Source organism: Palaemon carinicauda, chromosome 36, assembly GCF_036898095.1.
Source record: "Palaemon carinicauda isolate YSFRI2023 chromosome 36, ASM3689809v2, whole genome shotgun sequence".
In the NCBI taxonomy this organism is placed as follows: Eukaryota; Metazoa; Arthropoda; class Malacostraca; order Decapoda; family Palaemonidae; genus Palaemon; species Palaemon carinicauda.
In genome coordinates, this window is record NC_090760.1 from 15,915,359 (window position 1) to 15,941,087 (window position 25,729).

The window sequence follows — 25,729 nt, forward strand, 5'->3', positions numbered from 1 at the left end:
AAACAGTGGGATACCCAAAAATCTGGGCAACAGGTAAACAGTTAAGAGAACTGGACACTGGGCACCACCCCTTGATTTAATACTGGGCAAGAGGGCCCAGCTAGAACTGTAGTTGGTTAATATTATTTTCGAGGTAAACTGTCACGTATTACTGGCATGCATGGAGTCTTATATAAATAGCGGCAAAATGCTTTCAGGGTAGAAGGTTTTTCTTATTTTTAGGTAATTGAACATTACGAGAAAAAAATAAATAATATTATTGCTTAATGAAAGGCTGCAACATAGACACCTTCTGGGAGGGGGTGTGAAAAAAAAAAATAGAAAAATAGTTTATTACAAAATATGACAAAAAAAGAAAGGTTGCCAAATACTACATTAAGGGAATTTCTATTGTAAGAAAAAACTAGTATCCCTTTACACTCCAGCCTCACAATAACAATAACAAAGGATAGGAAAAACCAAAAGAAAAAAAAAACACCCCACACATTGATCACTCGTAACCATTTAACTGAGAATATTTAAAGATGATAACCTACAGTATATGAAAATGCAAGCTTCTGAATAGTATTAAAATGCAGTTACAACCAGTTGACCTTTACTCTAGCAGAATAAACATTGCGGATGATTGTGAATGCAGCTTTTAACAGAGCTGTGAGCCAAAGAACAATGAGCATCCGTTGACTTGAAAACCGTTAATATTCATTTTACCAAGAACCCTTCCAAGGAATTATTTGCCTCTTCTCTGTGGTCTTCTTTATCCTGAACTTATTTACTCTCTCTGTCCTTTTTTGGCTGATGTTCCAGCAACTGCTTCTGTTTAATTGACCGCTCCATGGTGTCTTCAGTTAACGAGCACCGTCGTTTCCTTTCCCCACTAACTTGCCCTGTGGCACAAACTAACGGCAAACAATGACTTTCTACCTTCCAGGGTCTTTTGCCATGTTCTAACCTACCGTACACCACACTAAATAGAAGGCAATCGTACAAGATAACTACAGTATCAGAATCACTGAGGTTACTGTCTTTACAGTGTCCTGGGTCAACAATCCCTTCTGTCTTTGTTTTCTCTGGGGTCGTCGGGCAAGAAAAATTACACTATATGACTAACACCAAGAATCGTGGCTAGTGTCCCAATTTCCAAGCATAACAAGCTAAATTTTACCATACATTCCTCGCTGGATGCATGGCACCATCACTCTGTAATAAAAAGAAAAATTTTGAGTGAGGGACTGAAGATAAATAAATTAAACAGTTTAAAAAAAACAAATACAGTCTAAACAATGAAAATTTAAAAAAAATAATACATCTCGATATAATTTGTATTTTTCCTATATTTTTCCACATCATCTTGGGCTCACAGGAATGGCATCCATCTTCTCAAATATCTGGATGACTGGCTGATCCTAGAAGACTCGGAGACGACCCTTCTTCGTCACCGGGACATGCTTCTCGACTTTTGTCAACCTTTTAATTCATGAGAAGTCATTACTGCAACTTTCACAAAGACTAGTATACCTCGGTATGATCATAGACACCGTCCAAGAGAAAGTCTTCCTACAAGACGAAAGAGTACACAGACTGAAGGAAGTGGCCGCTCCCTTCCTCAGGAAAGTTCTTCCAGCCTCTCGTTGGTTGAGTGTTGGGCCATCAGACCTCTCATTGTTTTGTTCCAAACGGTTGTCTCAATATAAGATCCATGCTGTGGCAGCTGAAGTTCATGTGGAACCAACACTCCGATCCACCGGACACCCGAGTTCCTGTAACTCAGGATCAGGGGACGAAAACCTTCGACGGGGCCAGAATCTTCTCGTTCCCCCTCCGGATTTGATGCTCTTCACAGATGCATCAGAAGAAGGGTGTGGGCTTACCTGCTGCACCTTACGATCTCCGGCCTTTAGTCAGAGTAAAAAAAGTACCAGCACATAAATCTTCTAGAGATGAGAGCAGCTTACCTAGCTCTTCATCAGTTCCAACAGTTGCTGAGAGTCACTCTGTGGTGTTGATGAGCGACAAAACCACAGTAGTGGCTTACATAAACAAACAGAGCAGTACCTTTTCGCAGCCTCTATGCCATCTTGCAGTAAAGCTCCTCAGTTGGTCAGAACATTCGGTGTTTCTTATCAGCTCTTTTCATTCCAGGTAAGAGGAATAGAGGAATATGCTCGCAGACAATCTGAGCAAAGCGACTCGGATAGTAGGCTCTGATTGGCCCTTGAATTGTCAGATAGCCAACAAAGTCCTGACTTTGTGGGATTTCCCAACTGTAGACTTGTTCGCATTATATCTGAACAGTAAGGTTTCACTGTACTGTTCTCCAGTCCCGGACCCTAAGGCTCTTTGTCAAGATGCGTTCCAACAACGGTGGGACAACATCGACGTGTACGCTTTTCCCCCGTGTTGTCTGATGAGAATATTGCTCAACAAAATCAGAACATCCAAAGATCTAATGATGACCCTTGTAGCTCCACTATGGCATCATGCAGAGTGGTATCCGGACCTCCTGCAACTATTAGTAGATCTACCGAGAGAATTCCCTCCACGACCAGATCTACTCAAACAACCACACGCAAACATCTTCCACAAGACCGTGCAGTCGCTTTGACTTCAAGCGTGGAGACTATCCAGCGTCTCCTCTCTCAGAAGGGCTTTTCACGACAAGTTGCGGAGCGAATGTCCGAATACTTGCGTAGGTCTTTAACCTTGGTCTACCAGACAAAATGGAGAGTATTCTGTGGTTGGTTTCTTGGAAGGAATATCTCTCCATTCGATGCAACTATTCTAGTAATAGCGGAGTTCCTTGTATACCTTGGGAGGAAAAGCTCCTTTTTGTCTTGGCGGTGAAAGGCTATTGCTCAGCCTTAAGCGTAGCCTTTAAGCTGAATGGAGTGGAAATTTCCTCTTCGTTGGAGCTTTTTCTACTCATATGGAGTTATGAGATCACTTGCCCCTGGTCAGAAATTAGGTCTCCTCCTTGGAACTTGGTTCGTGTCTTGAGATCCTTAAAAGGACCTCCCTACAAACCATTACGCCCTGCAACTGACTGAAATCTCACTTTGAAGACGGCTTTCTTGCTCGCTTTAGCTTGGCAAAGAGTCAATAAACTTCATGGCCTCTTGTATAACATCGCCCATTCAAGGGACACTGAGCTTCGTCCCTGAGTTTATTGCCGAGACTCAAAATACGGGGGCGGGGGGCCTACTGGATCATAGATTCGGACTCTTTCAGATTGTGAGTCTTTGTTCTGTAACTAGTGACCCAGATCAGTTGTTGCTATGCCCAGTGAGGAATTTGATATACTATCTCAGCAGCACACCCCAGACTAACACCTCTGTTAGCTCAGGGAAAGTAAAGAGGAGAATCTCCAAAAAACACGGTTTCCTCCGGGATTCGTCAAATAATTGAAAGAGCCTTGGCTCCCGATCTCCTCAGGCTTGTCAACCTAGAGCCCATGATGTCACGGGAATGAGAACTTCCCTGGTATTCAAACGCCTCTCCATGTTGCAAGTTCTTCAACCGGGCGTGTTGAAGAGACAGACCACCTTCACAGCCCATTATCTAAAAGACGTGACCCACAGGAGACTCTGACCATCCTTTACATTCAGATCTCCCTGGACAATTCTATCCTGTTCGTAATACTAGGCAGGCAGTTAATTCTGATAGCCAGGCCTTCTCCATCATGAGGCTCAATACTAAGCAGTACTCTAGAAGTTTTATTCCAGCTGTTACCAAGTTGTGGAATGATCTTCCTAATCGGGTAGTTGAATCAGTAGAACTTCAAAAGTTCAAAGTTGGAGCAAATGATTTTTTGTTGACCAGCCGGACAAGAGTCTTTTTATAGTTTATTTATGACATATTTGTTTTTGATGTTGTTAATAGTATATATATGACATGTCTGTTTTGACGTTGTTACTTTTTTTAGAATGATTTATTGTTAATTTGTTCTCTCCATTTATTTATTTCCTTATTTCCTTTCCTCACTGGGCTATTTTTCCCTGTTGGAGCCCCTGGGCTTGTAGCATCTTGCTTTTCTAACTATGGTTGTAGCTTGGATAGTAATAATAATAATAATGGTGGCTGCTCAAAAAGTGGTTTAAGATATCTCAGGCTCCTTGATGGACAAGTATCAATTGGTTGAAGGCATTGGTTACCTGGGTTAAGACTGGGATGAATGAGAAGAATGTCTGGCTTTCCTTTCTTCATCTTCCCCTTCCTTGGGGTACAGCACCATGGGTCCCTGTGCAAGCTGGTTTCAACCTCTGCAGGTAATTCTTACTTCCCTAGTGCAGCCTCGTATCAGTTATAATTTTTTATACTGTCCACGTCCCCATTGCGTTCTGCAAGGGAGCAAGGGGATATGTCTTGTTTTCCTTTATAAACTCAGGTGCTCATACAAGACAACAACGTCTATTGAACTGCATATTACAGGCCGCTATTATACTCACTTTGTATATTTCAGCGAGGTGTCAAATTTTTGCCTTGACTACAGTCATGTACTGTACTAGGTAATACTGGGTCAATGTTCATGCCAGATCTAGGACTTCCACCCACCTAAGAGTGTGTCATTCGTATAAATAACGGAAGGTTGTTAGTTTGGGAACAAATGACAAATTCGGAGATTATTTGTATTTTTCCTTACCTAATACAAACCTGGAGGTATTTATATAAATTGGCCTGCCATCACCTGTGCCCCAGAAGTCCTGCCTGCAATAAAAAGTGACGTCTCACTGCTGTGAGAGTAAATATAGAGGCGGCTGGGTACCCCCAGCCACCCCCAGTCTACCTGCTCAAGCAGTAAGGCAGGCTACCACCTCGCAATTAAAGTGTAATGGCTACCTTCCAGCTACGCTAAAAGATAATCCACATACATAACTCAAGGTTATTTATGTGAATAGATAATCTTATTGATGGTCTGAAGGTTATGTTCTTAAAAAAGGAAAATTGCCATAGTACCAGATAATTGGGAATACAGTAGTTTAACCATGGGACACAAAATAGGACACAGTTAGGTGTATTCCAGGAGGAATATCAAAGGAAGGCTTCACATGTTGACCAATAATAGAAAATGAATTATGTGATGACCATGAGCCCCTCCTGCACACACTGACGATAATAGGTGGTCTCTCTAATAACAGGAAAGTGAAATGTAATTGGTGTACCTCCTGCTCAGATAGAGTTCTATTTCTGATAGTGATAACCATTTTATGAAGAGGGCCATCATTTTTTTTGACATGGGGTACATTTCTACTGAATCTCTTCAGTAGAGTCTTCATAACAAGATGTTCCTTTATACTGTTCAAATTTTAATATACTGTACATTAGTATTTTGTTTAAGTCTGATTGCATCTTTGTTATTTATATATTATTGGTTTGTTTCTATACTGTTTTCTTTATCCCAGTGTTACTGTTTTGTAATTTATTGACTCTGCCCTCAGGAAAACTAACATATTATAGATCTCGTGGGGCAAGAGAGAACTACGAAGCACTTCGTCGGTACGAGCGGAACCGTCTTCGGTACTACTATGCTGTGGTAGAGTGCGACTCGGTTGACACAGCAAAGGTGCTGTATGGCCAGTGTGATAGGCAGTCCTTTGAGAGGGCTGGTGTTTACATGGATCTGAGATACATTCCATCTGAAATGACATTTGATGATGAGGTTAGTTAATTGTTTGTTGCTCTATGGCTTTGTTGCATTTGAGATATTCTAAACATCCAATTCCTGAGGGTAGAAAAGTTTTTTGACTGTACTATATCCTCTTTGTAACTGTAATATGCATGACTCCAACTTAATAGATTAAGCTTAAAAATTTTTGTCATTGAAATATTCATACAATTATAAAATAAAATCGTATTCGTTATTGTACATGAAACAAACCTTCGCACTTTAATAGGAATTTTACATTAGCAAAGCTGGCATGGTCGTTAAGCTTTTAATACAATTATGAAATAAAATCGTATTCGTTATTGTACATGAAACAAACCTTCGCACTTTAATAGGAATTTGACATCAGCAAAGCTGGTATGGTCGTTAAGCCTTCAACGACGTAAGCACACCTGGCTGTGGTGTGGCTTGTAAAACCCACCCACTTTACTGGTAGCACTATCTTCACTTCTGTGCCCTCCCTATGCAAAGACCATTAGGAGGTTGGCAGGTGTCATAACCTTTGCTCTTGTACAGGAAAAGGTGCTCTAACAATACTCTGAGAAAGTTGAACCAGCCAGTATTCTTCTTCATAGAGACATTTCCCTCCCAGAGACTAGTCTCCTATCAAAGGCGATCGTTTGTATTTGTGTAGGATCAAATCACATTTTAAAAGTAATTTTGATTTTTCTTAATCATACAAACTCAATTTCTTAAAATTTCACTAACCGCCCTAACCAACCTTTAAATCCTATCCCTAAAACTCAAAAGTGAGTGTCTTGTTGATAGCCAGTAAGTTTTAACTACTTTGTTACAGTAAATGTCACTAACTGCCTTAACCAACCTGTAAGTGCCATCCCTAAAGCTCAAAAGTGAGTGTCTTGCTGACACCTGTGAGTAGTTATGATTACCTTGTTAAATGTTAATGACAATTCCAGCCTCGCTGAATTCCCACTCGTATTAGATAACTCAGGTTTACATAGTTAGAAAAAATACAAGTCACTTTTAAAATTTGTGATTTTTCAAAAGAATGTTTCTAATGCACAGTAGTTTATGGTTCTATAATTATTGTGTTACACTTTCAGCATTCTAATGTTTCTTTTCAGGAACCACACGATGTTTGTGAGGCTGTGCCAGAATTTTACGAAGCCAAGATGTTCACAACCACGGCTCTGTTTGATTCCCAGCCCACTCTAACCTGGGACCAAACAGACCCTCACCGTCAAAAAGTCCTTTCAAATGCCATGAGAAGTGCCATGACGGGAAAGGAGTATAATGAAAATTATCTAAAGGTTTGTTGATTTAGCTGCCATTTTTTTATATTTCTATATTTATTAGGTGCCTCAATCAAATATCTAGAAACCAAAGGCTGTTGTCATTGATAAAAGGTACAGTATGTAGTTTTATAAGTTTTCCTTGCAGGTGGTAGACTTGAAGATGTTACAGTGTTAATGTTTTATTAAGGAATAAATTCTGACAAAATAAGAAATAATACAGTTGAAAACTATTCAACATTAAGTTACAATAAAGGATAATCCATAAAGCATGTTATTACATCAGGAACATGGACAATAAACCTGCTATAAAGACCTCTTTGGGGATGGAAGGGTAGTGCTGTCAGTGTACCTCATGTGGGGAACTGTGGACATTTCTTTAAAGGTTTTGGACCCTACTTGCACCAACTTTTTAGCCTTTTTTTATCTGTTTCAGCTTCCTTTCTTCCATCTTGCTGCCCCACCTTTAAACTTTTACTTCAAAGTGCTGTGGTGAGGTTTCCCCCAATTGCAAATGGGTGATAAATGGCCTCCCAGCCCTTAGCAACAGGATTTATGGCCAAAATTAATAATTTCAGATCCTTCCCTGGAGAAAGAGTGGTTTTGTAAGCAAGTTATCAGATTTATTGCATAATATTACATGATCATGGAGGCAGTAAATCTTGTAGTATTATTCAGACCAAAGTGACAACCTTAACTGTATTCTAGTTTGTTCTATCCCTCTTAGTTGTTGTTCTCTGTTCTTTTAGTTTGTTTATGTGTGTTCTATTAACCGTAGTTATTTTCTCCATTTGTAGGGTACCTCTTATTATTTAGGGTTAATGGGTCAACACCTCATATAGAGTCTCAATGTCTCAATCTCAGTTGTATATTACCCTCGCACTTGGTGTGTTGTGAAACCAATATTTCACATCTTTTCATTCCTAATCCACATACTTGTACTGATCCATAGCCATTGGAATTACTTTGAATATTGTTTGAATTATTCTGAAATCAGATTATTAGTGAGATCTTTGAACGCGTTGGGTTCTTTTGAGTTATATTTTGTATTTTCTATTTCATTGTGTAATCAATAGGAATATCGTCATACATACATACATACATATACCAAGGCACTTCCCCCAATTTTGGGGGGTAGCCGACATCAACAAATAAACAAAATAAAAAAGGGGACCTTTACTCTCTACGTTCCTCCCAGCCTAACAAGGGACTCAACCGAGTTCAGCTGGTACTGCTAGGGTGTCACAGCCCACCCTCCCACATTATCCACCACAGATGAAGCTTCATAATGCTGAATCCCCTACTGCTGCTACCTCCGCGGTCATCTAAGGCATCGGAGGCAGCAGCAGGGCCTACCAGAACTGCGTCACAATCGCTCGCCATTCATTCCTATTTCTAGCACGCTCTCTTGCCTCGCTCACATCTATCCTCCTATCACCCAGAGCTTCCTTCACTCCATCCATCCACCCAAACCTTGGCCTTCCTCTCGTACTTCTCCCATCAACTCTTGCATTCATCACCTTCTTTAGCAGACAGCCATTTTCCATTCTCTCAACATGGCCAAACCACCTCAACACATTCATATCCACTCTAGCTGCTAACTCATTTCTTACACCCGTTCTCACCCTCACCACTTCGTTCCTAACCCTATCTACTCGAGATACACCAGCCATACTCCTTAGACACTTCATCTCAAACACATTCAATTTCTGTCTCTCCATCACTTTCATTCCCCACAACTCCAATCCATACATCACAGTTGGTACAATCACTTTCTCATATAGAACTCTCTTTACATTCATGCCCAACCCTGATAACTCCTGGTAATTCAGAATTTTACTGATCAGTGTTATACATGGCATAGCTATGTGAATATTAGACAGAAGTGGTTATGGATTAGTTCTGATGCACTTTACTGATAAATGAGGATCGTAATCAGAATTTGAGATATATTGAATATTGTATCCTAAGTCAGTGACTTTTATCAGGATCTAATGCTATTGGCATAAGATTCACTGGTCAGTGAACAGATATGCAATACAGGTGCTCTTGAGATTGATTACATTTGTATGGATAAGTTTGAAAGGGAAGTGTGGAAACTACTTAGTTTACTACTTGCCATTCTTTTATACTGATATAAAAAGTGCATTGTTCATTATCCTGTTAACCCTTTTACCCCCAGGCTATTTGGAACTTTCCAACCCTTAACCCCCAGGCGTTTTTTTTTTCAAGCAAATTTTGCAATATATATTTTTTAAATTGCTCTAACAGCCTTAATTTTCATCATAGAGAGGTCAGGTTGGTCTCATTCTTTTGGAAAATGCCTGAAGTTTCTCATAAAGTTATCAAAAATATGCAAAAAAAAAAAATGTAAATAGCAGTTTTTTGCAAGGACGTACCAGTACGTCCATTGGGGGTAAAGGGATGAGTTTTGTGAAACGTACCAGTACTTCCAATGGGGGTAAAATGGTTAAAAGGTTTGTTATTCAGGAGACTAGTTCTACAAGGTTACATAATCTAGATTCATAGTATATTAGAATTAAAAGAGGAAGCCACGTTCTTCTTCTTCCTAGATGTTTGATAGGTTTTATAATACAGCATATTTTACACTAGTGTTTCACATGGGTTTCAAAAGCAGAATAACAAGGTGAATCGTCTCATTCATGTCAAAAGTAAAACTTGTGTTTCTTACTTCATAACTCTTGTGGGTATTTTCAGAATAACTAGAATTTATTTTTGATATGCAAACTAGTTTTGTTTATATATATGTATATATCAGGGGGACCCTTCTCTCATCACCTTCCGTATGAAATTTCATATTACCTTTGTAATGGAAAGTAAGAGTGAAAGTGAACAACATACACTTTGCAACTAAAGATCCTGTGCTAATTATCATAACTCACATTCTCATTGTAGTGCACTGTTTGTGTGGTAGAACAGTGGTTCAAGTGTTGCAAAAAGGAATTTTGACGAAGGAAAAATCTATTTCTGGGCTCGACCTGTGTCGCCCAGTGAAATGCTCCTCTAGCACCATTTCTAAGTCATAGTTATTGCTGAATATACCAGAGAAAAAGAGATGCATGGAATGCCAGGAATAAACCTAGCTCACTCACTCTTTGAGTGTCGGTATAGAAAACTGGGACGTGATTGAACCACGACCATAGATCCCTCACCAATTAGACCTCTCCTTTATCAACATACCCCCTCTCTATCCCTACATCTCCCCACCCCCCATCCTCATTCCTCCTCAGCATTTGCGTTGGTCAGACGTGTTTTGTTTTGCTCGTGTGCTTTGTTTTATTTGTGAAAGCATTCTCCTAACTCAGATTCAAAAACTTTGTATGTTATGAATGCTTTAAAAAAAAAAAAATCATACCTGAAAACCAGCTATTTGGGATTAAAAACCTTACCCAGCATACTTATAAACAATTTAAGAAACTAAACTAAACTAAACCTTCTCCATCATGAGGCTCAATACTGCACACTTCTAGAAGTTCTATTCCAGCTGTGATCAAGCATTAGAATGATCTTCCTGATCGGGTAGTTGAATTGATTGAACTTTAGAGTTCGAACTTGCAGCAAATGTTTTTATGTTGAATAGACTGACATAAGTCTTTTTGTAGTTTATATATGAAATTTCTGTTTTGATGTTACTGTTTTTAGAATATTTTATTTTAATTGTTCATTATTTCTCAGATCGTTTGTTTATTTCCTTTAATCATTGGGCTATAATTCCCTGTTGGAGCCATTGGGCTTATGGCATCTTGCTTTTCAAACTAGGGTTATAGCTTAGCTAGTAATGATAATAATAATAATAATGAATTAGTAAAGCTGTATTTCTTAATATGATCCATAAAACTCTCAAGGTCCTTTTTCTTAATGTTTCAGAATTTCATTGCATCGAGTAGCGATGAAGATTCAGATCATGAGCAGGAAGAGGACTACAGCAGTGACGAAGGGGAAAATGATAAGAAAGCGAGAATCGCCAATTTCAGGGCTCTACTCCAAGAAATAGACGAGAAGGAAACGAAGAAGAAAAACCGCTTTGATATGGAAGAAGTTTTTGGAACTGAAGGGAAAGAAGATGAGGGGGAAGATGAAGAAGAAAGTGAGAGTGAAAACGATCTTAATCCATTTGAACGATATTTGGAGAAGAAAAAAAATAAAAAGTTGAAAAAACTGGAGGCCAAAAAAGTCGCAATTGGCGAAAAGGAGGAGTATTCAGATGACGAACTTCCTGAAGGTATGGAGGACATCAGAAATGATCCTTTCTTTGCAGAAGAGTTGGAAGAGAGTCCAAAGAAGGATAAGAAGGACAAGAAGAAGAAGAAGAAGAAAATGCAAAAAGAAGTACAAAGTGACAATGAAGAAGCACAGGTTGGTGTTTTTGTCTATTTAGATTCTTTTCCGTGTCAAGTTTTTAATTTGCAATAATTGTGGTAATTAATTTGTAAATATTATTAGGTTAAAATTTCTTTATGAAAATATTATGAATGATTGTTAATATTATTATTGGAATATTGTTATTGGGTACTTGAACAAGACGTTTGGTTACATTGCTAGATTTTAGGAAATTGAGATCCATTCAGAGGTAATATTTGAACAGAGAAAGTTAACTGCTAGATAGGAAAGATCAAAGGAATCACATGGAAAGTAATTATCCCTGAGAGGGGAGATTAGGCCTATTGGGGGGAAAATTTTCTGGTCGTGGGGGCCGAAAGCTCTAGATATTTCCTTGAGAGTGGTTCGTGGTATGTTAGGAAAATTACATTTGTTCCGTAACTGGAATACAAACCTACGCTATTTATTAGGGGTTATTACTTTTAGCAAAGCTGAAAGGACGAGCCATTGAGACTATAGTGAGGGTTAACTACCCATTCCTCTACTAAGCGGGATTGGGGAGTTTGCTTGCTACCACTCCCGCTCACACACCAGTGATTTAGCTTGCTTTGCTTTTGGCTCGGATGGCGTACGGTCGTTGCCGTTCTTCATCCTTCGCCTATTTGAACTGCCATTAATGCTTTTGTTCGTGCGTTTTCATTTATTAGAGTGTGTTGAGTTTTGCGACCATGCGTACTTGCCCTGGACCTGAAGGTCAGCCCTGCTGAATCTTCATGTCAGCCGTGGACACTGTTTGCCATACCCTCTGCCCTGCCTGCAGAGGTCAACGGTGTGTTAGTGATAGCAGGTGTAATGAGTGTCAGGAGTGTTCTGCCTCCCAGTGGGAAAGGTTTGGATAACGGCGGAAGAAGTCAAAGCGGGATATTTCTCCTTCGAAAGGGGAAAACCCCAAGACCTCCTCTTCCGCTTCCCGACCCTCCTTCAAAGCTCCTGCTTGTTCGGTCTCTTCCGGGAGACGTTCAAGTAATAGCGTAGGCCCTTTAATTTAAGACCAACCCAGTACTTGAGAGATGGTGTTGCTTCCCCTAGCGAAGCGGCCACACCTTTCCCCCCGGGTGAGGCCTTGTCTCTGTCTTCCTTTATACAGGTGTGGTCATCCTTGGGGCTTCCGGGTCCGCCCTCCAAGGATCCCCTGCTGCAATTCATCATTCATGGTGCTAGTGCGCAGCCGTCGTCGACTTCGGAGTTAGATCCTCTGTCGTGCGTCGACGTTGTAGTGTCTGAGGCGTCTTCTGTGGCTGCTGCACCTTCAGACTCTCCAGCTGTTGCTGCCGACTGTGTTTCCCCCGTTCCTAAGTCTTTCATCTGTCTCTCCTGTGAGTGTGTCTCCTTGGAGGAGAATTTCACTCATAGAGACTCCTCTGAGGAGGACTGCTGCTTCTAAAGGTCAGCTTGCTAATGCCCCAGCTCCTAGAGGGCGTCTTTGATCTCGCAGAGCTCGCCCTCCGCTTCACCTTAGAGGTGGCCCTTCACCATCGGTGAAAAGGCGCCTCTTCCGCTCTTCAGCCTCATCTTCGCAGCTGTTACCCACAGAGGAACTTCCGCTTCAGTTGTCTTCCGGCCCTCGACCTTCACCTGTTTCTGAACCTTCTGACGACGCTGCCACTAGTCCTCAGACTTTGGCCCTGGGCTCTTCTGTCAATCATTCGCGATCCTTGTCGGAGAATGTTCGCCCTTCCAAAGGACACATCCCTGTTCCAGACCTTCCTTCACGCCGACCTGCTGACCTACCTTATCCCTTCCTGTCTCCTGTTCATCATCGGCCTGCTCATAATGCACCTCCGAAGCGTTTGGCTGCGCGCCAAGGATCCAGCGTGCCAGTGGCCTTCAGTGCACCAGTGCTCACCAGCATCACGTTAGCACCTTCCAGCAATTCAACGCTTCCTACTAGCTTTGGCCTCGGCCAATGTTCACTTTATAGTCTCTCATACGACATCATCCATTCAAGGGGATGGGGAGAGGTAACGTTCGGTTTCGTCCCTGAGTTTGTAACCAAGACTTAGAATCCGGGAGTGGCGGAACCCCAATTCAACTCCTTCTGGATTTTGAGTCTCCGCTCTGTAACTGATGATCCTGATCATCTCTTACTCTGCCCAGTGAGGAGTTTGAGGCTGTACATCAAGAAAACAGCCTCAGCCCATTCCCGTTTGTCTACACTTTCCGTCAGCAAGGGGAGGAACAAGAGGAGGGTCACTGAAAACATCATCTCTACCTGGATTCCCAAGGTTCTAGATCATGCCCCGAATCCGAACCCTCCTCTTTCACGTCGCCCCAGAGCCCATGATGTCAAGGGTGTAGCTACGTCTCTGGCATTCAAGAGAAACTTCTCTGTGACGCAGGTTCTACAGGCTGGGGTGTGGAAACGTCAGAATATGTTCACAGCCCACTACCTGCAAGATGTGCCCCACAGGAGGCTCGATACGTTTCCTATCAGCCCTCTGGTGGCTGCACAACAGCTGGTATAATATCTCAATCTCCTTATTGGACAAGTGGCAGGAGGTTTAGGGCACTGTTACCCAGTTTTAGTCTGCGCGGAGGAAAAGGTTTGACTGACTCCTATTCCTTTCTTCATCCTCCCCTTTCTTGGGGAAAGCAGCATCTTGGGTTCTCTGCACAAGCTTACCTCAAACCATTGCAGGAAAACCATGCTTCCTTGTGTTCCTAGTATTAAGCTAATACTTTGTGTCCCCATACCCTGGCAAGGTTTTTCCTACAAAGACTCGGAATAACTTTTACCTGGACATTTCACTTCTAAACATCTCAACACACAGCTTGCATAGGCTGCGGACCTTGCATAGCAAGGTTTAGCGAGGTGCAGGAACTCCTTATTTTTGGTACAAACCTATTCAAAATAAGGAGTCTCCGGGTAAAGACAAAAGCTAGTTTGGCTGGGACGTCCACCTTCCTAATGGGTGTATTCAGATTTTTACAGTTAGGCAGATATGTGAGAAATATTTAGCAAAAGGTAAGGAGGTGTATGTTGTATTTATGGATCTGGAGAAAGTGTATGATAGAGTTGATAGTGAAGCAATGTGGAATGTGATGAGGTTATATGGAGTTGGTGGAAGGTTGTTGCCAGCAGTGAAAAGTTTCTACAAATGTAGTAAAGCATGTGTTAGGATAGGAAATGAAGTGAGCGATTGGTTTCCGGTGAGAGTGGGGCTGAGACAGGGATGTGTGATGTCGCCGTGGTTCTTTAACTTGTATGTTGATGGAGTGGTGAGAGAGGTGAATGCTCGAAGTGCTTGGACGAGGGTTGAAACGTAGACGAGAATGACCATGAATGGGAGGTAAATCAGTTGTTGTTTGTGGATGATACTGTACTAGTTGCAGACGTGGAAGAGAAGCTTGGCCGATTAGTGACAGAATTTGGAAGGGTGTGTGAGAGAAGGAAGTTGAGAGTTAATGTGGGTAAGAGTAAGGTTATGAGATGTATGAGAAGGGAAGGTGGTGCGAGGTTGAATGTCATGTTGAATGGAGAGTTACTTGAGGAGGTGGATCAGTTTAAGTACTTGGGGTCTGTTGTTGCAGCAAATGGTGGAGTGGAAGCAGATGTACGTCAGTGAGTGAATGAAGGATGCAAAGTGTTGGGGGCAGTTTAGGGAGTAGTAAAAAATAGAGGGTTGGGCATGAATGTAAAGAGATTTCTGTATGAGAAAGTGATTGTACCAACTGTGATGTATGGATCGGAGTTGTGGGGAATGAAAGTGACGGAGAGACAGAAATACAATGTGTTTGAGATGAAGTGTCTGAGGAGTATGGCTGGTGTATCTCGAGTAGATAGGGTTAGGAACGAAGTAGTGAGGGTGAGAACGGGTGTAAGAAATGAGTTAGCAGCTAGAGTGGATATGAATGTGTTGAGGTGGTTTGGCCATGTTGAGAGAATGGAAAATGGCTGTCTGCTAAAGAAGGTGATGAATGCAAGAGTTGATGGGAGAAGTACAAGAGGAAGGCCAAGGTTTGGGTGGATGGATGGAGTGAAGGAAGCTCTGGATGATAGGAGGATAGATGTGAGAGAGGCAAGAGAGCGTGCTAGAAATAGGAATGAATGGCGAGCGATTGTGACGCAGTTCCGGTAGGCTCTGCTGCTTCCTCCGGTGCCTTGGAAGACCGCGGAGGTAGGAGCAGTAGGGGATTCAGCATTATGAAGCTTCATCTGTGGTGGATAACAGGGGAGGGTGGGCTATGGCACCATTAGCAGTACCAGCTGAACTGTTTTGAGTCCCTTGTCAGGCTGGGAGGAGCGTAGAGAGGAGAGGTCCCCTTTTCTGTTTCATTGTTTGATGTCGGCTACCCCCCAAAATTGGGGTAAGTGCCTTGGTATATGTGTGTATGTATTCCAGTTATGGAACAAATGACAAATTTGTAGATAATTTGTATTTTTCCTAATGATACAAACCTTTTGCCATTTATACAAACTTACCCGCCAACCCTATCCCCTTTGAAGTCCTACCTCCAAGCAAAGTGTGCTTAATCACCGGTGTATGAGTGGGAGCTGTAGCAAGCAACCCCCCCCCCCTATCCCCGTTAACTGGCGGAATGGTTAGTTAACCCTCGCTAAAATTTTGATGGATCGTCCTTTCAGCTTCGCTAAATGTAATCCATCCATATACCAAGGCACTTCCGCCAATTTTGGGGGGTAGCCGACACCAACAATGAAACAAAACAAAAAGGGGACCTCTACTCTCTCTGTTCCTTCAGCCTAATCAGGGACTCAACCGAGTTCAGCTGGTACTGCTAGGGTGCCACAGCCCAACCTCCCACATTTCCACCACAGATGAAGCTTCATAATGCTGACTCCCCTACTGCTGCTACCTCCGCGGTCATCTAAGGCACCGGAGGAAGCAGCAGGGCCTACTGGAACTGCGTCACAATCGCTCGCCATTCATTCCTATTTCTAGCACGCTCTCTTGCCTCTCTCACATCTATCCTCCTATCACCCAGAGCTTTCTTCACACCATCCATCCACCCAAACCTTGGCCTTCCTCTTGTACTTCTCCCATCAACTCTTGCATTCATCACCTTCTTTAGCAGACAACCATTTTCCATTCTCTCAACATGGCCAAACCACCTCAACAAATTCATATCCACTCTAGCCGCTAACTCATTTCTTACACCCGTTCTCTCCCTCACCACTTCGTTCTTAACCCTATCTACTCGAGATACACCAGCCATACTCCTTAGACACTTCATCTCAAACACATTCAATTTCTGTCTCTCCATCACTTTCATTCCCCACAACTCCGATCCATACATCACAGTTGGTACAATCACTTTCTCATATAGAACTCTCTTTACATTCATGCCCAACCCTCTATTTTTTACTACTCCCTTAACTGCCCCCAACACTTTGCAACCTTCATTCACTCTCTGACGTACATCTGCCTCCACTCCACCATTTGCTGCAACAATAGACCCCAAGTACTTAAACTGATCCACCTCCTCAAGTAACTCTCCATTCAACATGACATTCAACCTTGCACCACCTTCCCTTCTCGTACATCTCATAACCTTACTCTTACCCACATTAACTCTCAACTTCCTTCTCTCACACACCCTTCCAAATTCTGTCACTAGTCGGTCAAGCTTCTCTTCTGTGTCTGCAACCAGTACAGTATCATCTGCAAACAACAACTGATTTATCTCCCATTCATGGTCATTCTCGTCTACCAGTTTTAATCCTCGTCCAAGCACTCGAGCATTCACTTCTCTCACCACTCCATCAACATACAAGTTAAACAACCACGGCGACATCACACATCCCTGTCTCAGCCCCACTCTCACCGGAAACCAATCACTCACTTCATTTCCTATTCTAACACATGCTTTACTACCTTTGTAGAAACTTTTCACTGCTTGCAACAACCTTCCACCAACTCCATATAACCTCATCACATTCCACATTGCTTCCCTATCAACTCTATCATATGCTTTCTCCAGATCCATAAACGCAACATACACCTCCTTACCTTTTGCTAAATATTTCTCGCATATCTGCCTAACTGTAAAAATCTGATTCATACAACCCCTACCTCTTCTAAAACCACCCTGTACTTCCAAGATTGCATTCTCTGTTTTATCCTTAATCCTATTAATCAATACTCTACCATACACTTTTCCAACTACACTCAACAAACTAATACCTCTTGAATTACAACACTCATGCACATCTCCCTTACCCTTATATAGTGGTACAATACATGCACAAACCCAATCTAGTGGTACCATTGACAACACAAAACACATATTAAACAATCTCACCAACCATTCAAGTACAGTCACACCCCCTTCCTTCAACATCTCAGCTTTCACACCATCCATACCAGATGCTTTTCCTACTCTCGTTTCATCTAGTGCTCTCCTCACTTCATCTATTGTAATCTCTCTCTCATTCTCATCTCCCATCACTGGCACCTCAACACCTGGAACAGCAATTATATCTGCCTCCCTATTATCCTCAACATTCAGCAAACTTTCAAAATATTCCGCCCACCTTTTCCTTGCCTCCTCTCCTTTTAACAACCTTCCATTTCCATCTTTCACTGTCTCTTCAATTCTTGCGCCAGCCTTCCTTACTCTCTTCACTTCTTTCCAAAACTTCTTATTCTCTTCATATGACTGACCCAATCCCTGACCCCACCTCAGGTCAGCTGCCCTCTTTGCCTCACGTACCTTGCGCTTTACTTCCACATTTTTCTCTCTATATTTTTCATACTTCTCTATACTATTACTCTGCAGCCATTCTTCAAAAGCCCTCTTTTTCTCTTCCACTTTTACCTTCACTCCTTCATTCCACCATTCACTGCCCTTCCTCATGCTGCCTCCAACAACCTTCTTGCCACATACATCACTTGCAATCCCAACAAAATTTTCTTTTACTAACTTCCACTCCTCCTCTAAATTACCAGTTTCTCTTACTCTCACCTCGTCATATGCCATTTTCAACCTTTCCTGATATTTACTTTTTACCCCCTGTTTTATTAGCTCTTCAATCCTCACTACCTCCCTTTTACATCCACCTACTCTATTACCCCACTCTTTTGCTACAACTAATTTTCCTTCCACCAAAAAATGATCAGACATACCGTTAGCCATACCCCTAAACACATGCACGTCTTTCAATCTTCCAAACATTCTTTTAGGTATCAACACATAATCCATTAATGCCCTTTCTACTACTCTTCCATTTGCCACTCTTACCCATGTATACTTATTTTTATCTTTCTTTTTAAAGAAGCTAGCACTTATTACCATCTCTTGTTCAACACACATGTCTACCAGTCTCTCACCACTCTCATTTTCACCTGGTACGCCATACTTCCCAATGACACCTTCTACCTCTCCAGCGCCCACTCTAGCATTTAAGTCACCCATAACAACTACATAATTCCTTCTAGCCAGTCCTTCTACACACCTAGTTAATTCATTCCAGAACTCATTCCGCTCTTCTTCACTTTTCTCACTACCTGGCCCATACGCACTGACAAATGCCCAACATTCCCTACCCAACCTAACCCTTACCCACATTAACCTAGATGATATCTCCTTCCATTCCACTACTTTACCTGTCATCCATTCACTCAGCAATAACGCCACACCCTCTCTCGCTCTTCCCCTTTCAATCCCAGACACTCTACCAGACATTTCACCAAACATCACTTCACCTTTTCCTTTCATCTTTGTCTCACACAAGGTCAATACATCCATCCTTCTACTTCTAAACATACTTCCAATCTCACATCTTTTACTCTCTATCGTACTACATCCACGCACATTCAAACACCCCAAAACCTAAACGTAATACCCCTAATAAATAGCTAAAGGTTTGTATTGTTAGGAAAAATACAAATTATCTACGAATTTGTCATTTTTCGTAGAAATTGTCATAATTCAGCATTGAGGAGGAACTACAATTAACCTTCAGCACTGTCTGTAGTGATTTGCACAAAGCATATTGTTATTAGTACAGTACCTCCTTACGGGGTACTGAATAGTTTGCATTTATAGTTGGGGAGTACATAGAATTGAATTTGCAATTATAGGATTAGTCTTGAAAGCTATTCTCCGTATAGAATATAGATGCAGTTTCTTGTATTTTCCCTGAAATTTAGCCGGCAGATTATCTTTTAATGTTTTAATAACTTGGCCTTTGTAAATAATGCATTGAAAGAGAATACAGTTTTAAATTTATGTACACATATTTTACATAGTCAGTATAATCTGCTTTTTCATATAATTTGAATGCATTCTATTAGGACTTGAATTTTTGGGAAAGTATCATAATCATCATCATAAACATATTGTCGCGGCTTTCTCCTAAGAAATATAAATCTATCTAAATTTTCTTACTCGGAAAATAACGTGACAGATCAGTTGCTTTTAATCTTCCCCCCACACCCCCATGGTCCTATAAGAATCACTTGGGTCGTGAGTATAGTTGAATCTAATTAACTTAGAATATCACAAAAAAGTGCAAAGATAGTTCATTATAACTATTAAGTAAGCAAAAGAATATTTGGTGTTCACCTAACAAAGTTGTCATCATTGCCCTCTTTCCAAATGCACTTGCCTGATGCTTTGGAGTAATGTTCTTTGCACTTAAATAAAGTTACAATGTATACTTATTTAATTCACAGTGACTTCAGAATTCATTTGAAATTTCAGAACAAATTAAAGTGATATTCTAGAGTATAGTAGGTAGCCTTAAGGCTGCATATTTACTGGCTTGCACAGAGTTACCTGAGTAGAGCTGGCTCTCAGGTCATGTAAAGAAATTGTTAGCAGCGATTCAGTCTCCTTGTGTATGTTTTTTATGTATGATTACAGTGAATTTTAAATTGTTTCAGATATAAGTTTTAATCATCAATCAAATGGAAAACGTACACATAAGCAAAACGTCAAATACAGTATCAGTAGTGTGCATAGACAGGTATGACTGTAGAGAACACAGTAGCCATCCAATACTTGATAAACTACCAAGTGGATGCCATAGTAGTGTTAGATGTTGAAGAAGGGGGTTGGTTGATCATGGTTGTAAGTCTATCTGCTAATGGTACACTCATATCATCATCATTTCTATTCTTTATGTGTAGTGCAAGCTGCTTCTGCTGCTCTATGAATAAGGATAAAAGGATTATATAGAAAGTATTAAGATCAAAGAATTTTTTATGAATTAAAAGGGAAATTACTGAATATGATAATAAAATTGACGGATTATGTGCTGTCAATGAATTTGCAGATTCTTGCCCCCAAATAAGGTGGCTTACTTACCATAATCATAATCGTGCCTCTGGTACCCATGTAGCTTTTGCTGCGAGATCGGATTGTCAGATCCCTTCCTTACCAGTAGGTTTAAGTTACTGTACTGAAAAATGAAGGAGGGTTGTAACTTTATGGGTATCTGTACTTGCGTTGACATAAGTCCACTCCATTTATGAATTATTTATACAGTGGCAATTGATATTTACCCGTCATTTAAAAGCAAAATCCATTGTAGCTATACTGAAATGGGTAGAACTGCAATTTCATGGTTTTATTAAGCTTTAAAATTCATAAAAAAAATTTGCAAATTTGGTAATTTTGCCATTACAGTATTTATATAAGTTCTAAATAAAGAAAAAGTTTCCATATGTCTGGCATTGGGAAATTATTATAAAAGGTGAAGAGTGTTAACTTTATATTGAAAAGAGAAAATAACACAGATTGTGTAGATAGGAAGGTGATTTAAATAATAGTTTACTCAAGATATGATGTACAAGAAAATTATTAGTTTCAGGAGGATGGTGTAGTGAAATTCTTCCAATTTTCAGGGTCCGCGCAGATTTGCTGTCTCTGGCAATGCCAAGTTGTCAATTTTCTGGGACCATGTAATTTAGCTGCATAACTGAAACGATGTAATTCTTCTGTTTTAGAGACTTTACTGCTTTTCTATGACTGCAATATTAGATTTTCTGTTGTACTGTAATTTTAATGGTCTGTTTTTTTTAAACCGCTAATTTTCAAGTTGATTATTGCATATATTCAAGGGAACTAATTGAATATTTTTCTGAATAAAAAAATAATGCATTCCTAAGTCTTTTTCTGTCATTTTAATACTTTCTTGATTATATCATTTTGTTTGTCATCAAGTTAGATAACAAAATAAGGTGCCTTATTTCCAAGTAGTGTGAGGCAAAGACATTTCCTAAGATTTTAATTTTATATTTTTAATAAAACATCATCTGTTTATCCTTTCCAGAAAGATTTAGAATTACTTCTTATGGATGAAGACCAGGAAGAGAAAAGACATTTTAACATGAGGGATATTGTGGAAGAACACAAAGGGAAGTCTAAGAAGAAGTTGAAGAAAAATGCTAAGAAGAAAATGGCAGAGAAGCTCGAAGGAAAGGACAGTAATAATGACTTTAAGGTAAGGACGGTTGGTATGTCATGATAATCAGTAAGCTATCACCTGGCTTGTATGTAGCTGTAACAGGAAGAAATTAACTTTTTCTGAAGTTTTCAGATTATCCTAAAATATTTCTGGACAGTTTTCATATTATCCTAAAACATTTCTGGACAGTTTTCAGATTATCCTAAAACATTTCTGGGCAGTTTTCAGATTATCCTGAAGCATTTATGGACAGTTTTCAGATTATCTTAAAACTTTTCTGGACCGTTTTCAGATTATCCCGAAGCATTTATGGACAGTTTTCAGATTATCCCAAAATGTTCTAGACAGTTTTCAGATTATCCCAAAATATATCTGGACAGTTTTCAGATTATCCTAAAACATTTCTGGACAGTTTTCAGATTATCTTAAAACTTTTCTGGACCGTTTTCAGATTATCCCGAAGTATTTATGGACAGTTTTCAGATTATCCCAAAATGTTCTAGACAGTTTTCAGATTATCCAAAAATGTATCTGGACAGTTTTTAGATTATCCTAAAACATTTCTGGACAGTTTTCAGATTATCTTAAAACTTTTCTGGACAGTTTTCATATTATCCCAAAATGTTCTAGACAGTTTTCAGATTATCCTAAAACTTTACTGGACAGTTTTCAGATTATCCTAAAACTTTTCTGGACAGTTTTCAGATTATCCTAAAACTTTTCTGGACAGTTTTCAGATTATCCTAAAACTTTACTGGACAGTTTTCAGATTATCCTAAAACTTTTCTGGACAGTTTTCAGATTATCCTAAAACTTTTCTGGACAGTTTTCAGATTATCCTAAAACTTTACTGGACAGTTTTCAGATTATCCTAAAACTTTTCTGGACAGTTTCCAGATTATCCTAAAACTTTACTGGACAGTTTTCAGATTATCTTAAAACTTTACTGGACAGTTTTCAGATTATCCTAAAACTTTCTGGACCGTTTTTAGATTATCCCGAAGCATTTATGGACAGTTTTCAGATTATCCCAAAATGTTCTAGACAGTTTTCAGATTTTCCCCAAATGTCTCTGGACACTTTTCAAATGATCCTAAAATGTATCTGGACAGTTTTCAGATTGTTATCAAGCTAGAACTAAGAATGAATAGACAATTGCCTCCTACTGGTCAGACATCAGAACAAAATATCTGATTACACAGCTTTTGTTTTGTCATTCTTATGTATTTTATATTTAAGCCCTTATTCTCCCCTTCTTTTTCTCTTTTGATAGGATATTCTATAAAGTACTTTTCATTCAGGAAAGTCATTGTTTAGATAAGGATAACTACTTTTTTGGCAACATTAGTATTTTGTTTTTGAGATCCATAAATTATAATTGTATCTTGTTTAAAATAGGGAATAGTTTCCCTCAGAAAATTTTGACCTTTCTCTTTTGACACCGTTTTGGTTCCCAAATTTTGAAATGATTAAAATCTGTGGAATAGTTTAAAAAAAAAATCCCATCTTATATAACGAGGTATCAATTTTATAATACTGTACATACTTGAATGATTATCCTCAAGAGACAGAAGAAAAATATTTAGCTTTGGTTTTGAAACTTAGAATTTAGTTTACTATGGCACTGTGAAGCCTGGTGTCGAAGCAAGGGCAAGTCATAAAGTTTTTGTCTTTCCAGGTTGACACCACTGACTCCAGGTTTTCAAGTCTGTTTACGTCGGGAGATTTCAACATAGATCCTTCGCATCCTCAGTTCAAACGTACCAAAGCGATTGACGAGTTAATAAATAACGTACAGAAGAAAAGAATGGCTGAGAGCTTTGAAAATACTGTAAGTATGATGTGAATCTCCTTAAAAAACATTTAACGAAACATTTTCAGGAAGTCCTCAACTTAAAAACATTCAAAGATTCAAACACAAATTCAACTGAAAATAACAAAGATAAATAAATACAGTACTGTAATAAAACAATATTATATAATTTGATACAGTAAGCAAAACAACATTTGGAATAACCTGATATCTATTTTAAATGAAGCAAGACTATTTGTTGACTTTTGTAGCTGGAAATCATAGGCATGTAATTCAGGTTATGTCTATTCTAAGCCAAAATTTAACAATATTCGACTTTCAAACATCTTCTTGGACCCAATTAAGTTTGTAAGTTGAGGAGCTTCTGTACTTTGCGTTTATTCAAACCATATAGAAATCCTTTAAAGATATTCAAATACTTTATACAGTACCGAATCACGCTTATGGAACTAAGTGTATTATTGTATGCTATTGTTTTCCATCTATGTATACCATCTGGTTTAGGGTAGAATTTAGGTTTCTTCTGAGTTTTCTTCTAAATCCAGATGGGAAGTATCATGTATTTCCGTTTCTGTGTACAAGACGACCTATCTTGAGGGGGGATACCTAGACATAAATGCGGAGAAAGGGTTTGTATTTCGCCATGCTCAGCAAAGCTGTACTAGTCAAGGCCACCCATACTAGGGGGTTTATTTTAAGCAATCAGACTGAAGTCTCCCACCATCACTATTCCTCAAGCCAGTGTGGTGATGAAAATGGCCAAATCTCAGACATGTCTCAGCCCTTTATCTTGCAGTGGACGAGGCTGGAAAGTAGGAGAAATTTTAACGACTTTATCTCCTATCGATATTATAGGACAAATGCTGTGTCTGGGCTAGCTTTTGTGGCAGCAGGTATTCTATCAAGCATTGGGGTTAAGTAAAGATGGTGTTATTACAAATATTTCATTTACTCTATCTTTAGATATTTTGATATATCTACAAGGGAAACCATTGTTTTGTTTGTTTCATCATCAATCACAACTAACAAACGAATGTACACATTTACACATCCAAGTGATACCAAATGATACTTATAGCTTTTAGTGAACTGTATGAAAAATGTGTTTTTTCAATATTAATCTTACCCGATGATCATGTAGCTGTCAACTCTGTTGCCCGACAGAAATCTACGGTCGGGATACGCCAGCGATCGCTATACAGGTGGGGGTGTACACAACAGCGCCATCTGTGAGTAGGTACTCAAGTACTTCTTGTCAACAAGAACTCAATTTTTCCTCTGTCGTGCCTCCGGCAAGACCTACTAATACGCCGTCCCTAACTGGATTTGTTTTCACAACTTTTTGGTGAAGTACACTATTCCAGTTTTGAGCTTTCGCTATGCAGGGGTTTTATCTTCATTTCAAAACTTGAACTCGTTTTGCATAGATTTTATTATGGTGACGAAGAGAGTATGGACTCTCTTTCACTTTTAAATGGCCGACCCTTCCCTTAGACGGAAGTGTTGGTGTCGAAGAGAGTATAGACTCTCTTTCACTTTTTATGACCCACCCTTCCCTTAGACGGAAGTGTGTTTAGGTTTTTGGTAATTTTGCTTAACAAAGTTATAGATTTATTTTATATCTCTCCGCCATTTATAGGCCTCTTCGATTAACTTTCCATTTATTATAAACTTATAAAAATTAATTTTTATGTTTGTTTATATGCGACCTTTCCTAATAGTAGGCGGTCCTTACTTGGAACCGAAGTTAATTAACATTGAGCCCGTCATATCGTTTTTCCTGTTAAGAATTTATGCTATTTTAATTTTAATGTTTTTGAAAGAATTTCTTTGATAGTCTCGTACTGTTTTCAAAGTTGAACTAACGTTTTGTTTAGTCTCCGCAGTTGTTGACGTTCAGAACGTTCAACTTGCGCTCTATCGTTACGATAGAGAGAGAGTATTTCACGGTTTCACGTTGCAGTAAGAGTAAACCGATTCTAGCGTTTCGTTCATTCTTTCTTAGCTTAAATGGTTTTAATTCTAATAAAGGAACTTTTTATTTGGGAAACCTTTCAGTTTTTTTCCTTTAACAAATAATATGTTTTAACGATATATATAATTGGGCTCATCTCTCAGGTTCTAAGTCAAGAGAGAGAGAGATAGAGACGGAGGGAGAGAGAGGAGGATAAACGTTTCGTTCAAGCGGGTAACGTTGTTCTCGTTTTTTGCTCTTCTCCCTAGTCGCTATA

The 25,729-nt window shown here is 39.7% G+C and overlaps 1 protein-coding gene across 1 annotated transcript in view; it reads left to right on the plus strand.

Annotated features, from left to right (window-relative positions):
• The window catches only part of LOC137628771 (uncharacterized), a 79,459-nt gene that overhangs the window by 44,153 nt on the left and 9,577 nt on the right, over positions 1-25,729 (plus strand). Inside the window, exons 6-10 of the mRNA XM_068359974.1 lie at positions 5,433-5,653; positions 6,745-6,930; positions 10,801-11,289; positions 21,551-21,721; positions 23,364-23,516. Of these exons, the coding sequence (XP_068216075.1) occupies positions 5,433-5,653; positions 6,745-6,930; positions 10,801-11,289; positions 21,551-21,721; positions 23,364-23,516 (1,220 nt within the window). The remainder of the gene's footprint in view (positions 1-5,432; positions 5,654-6,744; positions 6,931-10,800; positions 11,290-21,550; positions 21,722-23,363; positions 23,517-25,729) is intronic.